General features: G+C 36.5%; 1 protein-coding gene across 1 annotated transcript in view; it reads right to left on the reverse strand.

Annotated features, from left to right (window-relative positions):
- The window catches only part of LOC119430809 (chaoptin), a 23029-nt gene that overhangs the window by 480 nt on the left and 17867 nt on the right, over positions 1–4682 (reverse strand). Inside the window, exons 3-4 of the mRNA XM_037698288.1 lie at positions 1974–2030; positions 227–1805 (exon numbers count right to left, since the gene is read on the reverse strand). Of these exons, the coding sequence (XP_037554216.1) occupies positions 227–1805; positions 1974–2030 (1636 nt within the window). The remainder of the gene's footprint in view (positions 1–226; positions 1806–1973; positions 2031–4682) is intronic.

Raw genomic sequence — 4682 nt, forward strand, 5'->3', positions numbered from 1 at the left:
GTTGTTGGTATTGTAGTTGTGAGTGTTGTTGTTGGTATTGTAGTTGTGAGTGTGGTTGTTGTTGTTGTTGGTATCGTAGTTGTGATTGTTGTTGGTATCATAGTTGTGAGTGTTGTTGTTGGTATTGTAGTTGTGAGTGTGGTTGTAAGTATGGTCGTTGTTGTGATGAAGGGTGTGGTTGTTGGTGTTGTGGTTGTGAGTAGAGTTGTAGTGGCAATGGTAGTGCTTGGAATGGTTGTCATAATGGGTGTCGTGCTCGTAGTTGTGCTCATAGTTGTGGTTGTGGAAGGGAGTGTTGTCATAGTGCTCGTAGTTGTGGGTGTGGTTGTTTGGGTTGTGGTGGTGGATGCAGTTGTGGGTAAAGTAGTTGCTGCTGTGGTGGTTGTAGGGATGGTGGTGATTAGTTGTGTGGTGGTTGGTGTTGTAGGAGGAAGTGTGGTGCTGGTGGTGGTTGTTGGTGTTGTGGTTGTGGGCGGAAGGGTGGGGCAGATTAACTGGTCATCTGTTAAAGATATGATTTCAGTTCCTTTCAGATGTTCTGGATACTCACAGGTCACCTCAGATGAGAGCTTGTCAGTGTTCAACGTCATCCACTGATAAAAATCCTTCAGCTTACAGTCGCAGTTCCAGGGGTTGTAACTCAGGTCAAGTTTTCTAAGTTTATCTAAAGGCTCAAAAACATCTGCAGCAAGTCTCTCAATATTGTTGTAGGCGAGCTTGAGTGTGCTGACTGACTGTAGGTTTTCAAACATGTGTGCATCCAGTGTCTGTAGTTTGTTGTTCTGTAGATTTAACTCTGTGATCTTCTCCAGGCCATCAAAGTAATCCGTCGACAAGGTCACAAAGTGATTTTTAGAGAGATCTAGCTTCTTGAGTTTCTTCAGCGGACTGAATATTCCTTTAGGAAGAGCGCTGAGATTGTTTTGTTGAAGGCTAAGCTCCGTCAGTTTTAACATTTCTCCAAAAAGGACCGGTGGCAGACTTGTCAATTGGTTGTTTTTTAAGGTCAGTATTTTAAGCTTTGTGAAGTCAGTAAAGTATTTATCTGGTAAACTAGTCAGAAAGTTATTTTCCAAAAACAGTTTGCTCACTTTGTCTTTATGTGGAAACAGATTAGGTGGCAATTCGTGTATTTTGTTTCCTTGTAAAACGATTTCCTCTAGGTTTGGTAATTTTTCAAACAGATCTTCAGGAACGGTGCTCAGTTCATTTTCATAAAGTCGAAATGTCTTCAGTTTTCTCAGATTGGAGAACCAGTTTGCCGATACGGCCGTAAGATTGTTTTTGCCCAGGTTAAGCTTTTGAAGGTTGACAAGATCATCAAATGTGTGATCTTCAATAAGTTCAATCTCATTTCCATGTAACTGTAGATCTTCTAAGTTGCTAAGACTTTCAAACAAACCTTTCTGAATGCTTTGAAGCTTGTTGAATTTCAGAATAAGAGTCTCCAGATTCATGACGTCCTTAAAGGTTCCCACTGTAACGGACGCTAATGGATTGTTGGAGATCTCAATTCTCTTGAGGTTTACCAAACCTTCGAAAGCTCCCACTTGAATGGATGTGGTGTTTGTGCCCATGAACTCCACCTTCTCGAGCTGTGGGTTTTCAGTAAAGGCTCCTTTGGGTATTGTTTGAATCTGGCTGTCCACAAAAAACACTTCTGTCACGCCAGGTCTCAGAGAGCGTGGGATTTCTGTTGCAGATTTGCTAAAAACCTCCTGGTTCTCTTTTATTTTTTCAGTCTGAGCCAATGAGAAGTCAAGCAGCATAGACAGAAAGAGAATGATGATCTCTATGGATGACATCTTCCGTCACTATAAAATAAATAAATACTTTGTTACCAAATGTAATTTTTACAATAGAGCAAACTAAAACCTCTTTTTACATTGTAATTTAATATTTAAATATTAGACTCCTGATAGACTAATAAAATAAAAATACGAGAAAAAAAAAACTTTTTACCAAATTGTTACCTTTTTCTTGGATGAAGCCTCAGGGGAAACAAAAACATGCCTGGTCTCATTCGTCATCTAACGAAATAAGACAGCAGACTTTAAGCGTTTATGTGAGGCGTGGCAAACCACGTCTGTTTTTTAAGATAAGGGCATGGACTGCAGTTCACTTTCTCTTCAGCATGATTCAAGGACGTCTTTTTTTTTGTAACTGACGTTTTGATGCTTTCGTGTAAATTGACTTCCTCTCAATCTCGTTTACACTCTGTGATGAGTGCAATACAAGTTCAGCTATGAATTCTTCTTCTACAACAATAAGTTCAACTCTATTTTATATTTGTTAACAAGGTTTTTCTTAGATATACTGAAGTGTTCAGCATACCATATAAATATATTTTGCTCATCTCATATATTGAGTTGAATTTTGAATAGTTAAGCTTTATTAATCTATATTTCTGTTAAAAAAAAGGAAGGAAAAGTAATTTTTTATGCTTTACAGCCACAATGTAGTCTGAGCACAAAGTAATTTTTATTTGTTTATATATTTGTTTAATTGTTTTTAAAGTTTTTCAGTTAAGCTGCATTCAAGTAAAATATTGTCAACAGAAACTCTAGATAAGCTTGTTTCACATTTAAATAGGAAAGTAATTTGCTATGGTGATTTTAATGTACATAATATGTTATGGAATAATTATAATGATCACAATGGTTTAATAAATGAATAAATTGTGAGTAATGAAATTCTGGTCTGTTTGAACAGTGGAAGTACAAAAGTTAATATAACAGGTAAAGAATCAGCAATAGATCTTACAGTAGTTCAGAGTCTTTGCAGGAATCAGGCATGTTCTTAAATACATGACAACAGGCCGTGACCACTATCCCATAATAACCAAACTGGATTTAGGAATACACAAGGGGAGCACAGAGATGGGAGTTTCACTAACTCTGATTGGGCAACAGTTTTGAGTGTGAGTAACAGAGAAATTGTAAATATAGATTTAAATATGGATATTGATCAGTTAAACATGTTAATTTGTTCATGTTGTAGAAGCAGCAAGGGGGAGTGGTGGCACAGTGGTTAGAGAAGGAGAGCCTGTAATCAGAAGGTTGCCGGTTCGACCACCCAGATTGGCAAGATCAAAATGTGAGTGGGATAAGTGAAGCACTCACACCTGCCTCCACCCTCATTTACCCCACTCTGGGTCCTTGAGCAAGGCCCTTAGCCCCCATCATCTGACCCCCCCAGGTGCCCTAGATAGCAGCTCTCTGCTCCACACGGAGGGCTGTGGTAGCTCGGTGTTCTGTAGTTGTTTCAGGAAGGACATCCAGCGTAAAAATAAGTGCCAAGTCTTTGTGCATGTTAGTTCACTGTGGCGACCCCTGAAGAAGGGAGCAGCAGAAAGGGGGAGACAAAAAATTGGAGAAGAAGAAAACAAGTCCATAAAGAAAAAAAGAGGTAACAATTGGATAAAGAGGACAAATTAATTTGAAAATGCAATTAAGTATAGAAATAAAGCTTTTATTTCAAAAAATTAATAATAACATTCAGAATTGTATTAAATATAAAAGGTTTCAAAGCGTTGTAAGAACCATCAAAAATACAAAAAGAGAATTTTGGAGGGGGTTGTATTCAGTTGGAAGACAAACAAAAATGAGAAACTTTTGGTTGACGATTAAATGAATGAATGGGATAAGACAAAGTATGGATACGCAGTTCTGCATGACTTGGAAGTAACTGCGGTTAGAAATAAGAAAAAAGTAGAAATAATGGCTTAAACTTTTATTCATAGTTCAAATAATATTTGTGAGGAAACAAAAAGAAGAAAAGAGAGAAAGATGATAGAGAATAGAGAGTTATTAGAATTCAATTCAATTCAGTTTATTTATATAGCGCCAAGTCACTTCAGAAGTCGTCTCAGGGCACTGATTAGAAGAAGAGGAAAGTGAAAATGATTTAATAAATATACCGTTCAACAAAACTAAATTAAATCAAACACTTCAAAAATGGGAAATATCTGCAACAGAAAAAAAATCAGATATGTTGTATAATGATAAAACATCTCAGTGAGTCATCAAAATACATGCTTTTAAAATGATTTAATATAATTTGAGAAGAAGGGGAAAATTAACAGTCTTGTAAGGAAGCCATAATACTAAAATGAAAAGTTATATAAAGCCAGGGAACTATAGACCAGTTGCTTTAACGTCTAATATTTGCTAAACTATGGCAAAAATTATAAATGGAAAATTGACATCGTAGAGAAGAGAGGATATATGTCACATTTTTCAAAGTGGTTTTAAAAAATGAAAAAACACGATGGATCCAGTCTTGTGTCTTAAACGTGAACTCAATCAATGAAAGTGTTGTAGCTGTTTTTTGACATAGAAAATGCTGATACAATGTGGAGAGAGGGATTACTTATGAAACTGAAGAAAATGGTCATTACAGTTCAAACGTTTAATAGAAGGCATCTGGATGTGTTTTTATCTATTAAAGATGTTTCACTTCATGTCCATAAAGCTTCTTCATTTCTGATTGTGGCTTGAGAGGTGCAGACTTATAAGTTGTTGGTACAGTCACTCTAAAACAATTGTTGACTCATTAACCCACTTATTTATCCTGTGAGTTTCCTGATGCATGCTCAATAATCCAGGTAGAAAAATCTAAAAAAGTTCAATCTGGGCCTCTGGACATTGAAAAAAAAAAAAAAAAAAAAAAAAAAAAAATTT

This window comes from Nematolebias whitei, chromosome 3, assembly GCF_014905685.2.
Source record: "Nematolebias whitei isolate Nwh7 chromosome 3, NemWhi1, whole genome shotgun sequence".
Taxonomy (NCBI): domain Eukaryota; kingdom Metazoa; phylum Chordata; class Actinopteri; order Cyprinodontiformes; family Rivulidae; genus Nematolebias; species Nematolebias whitei.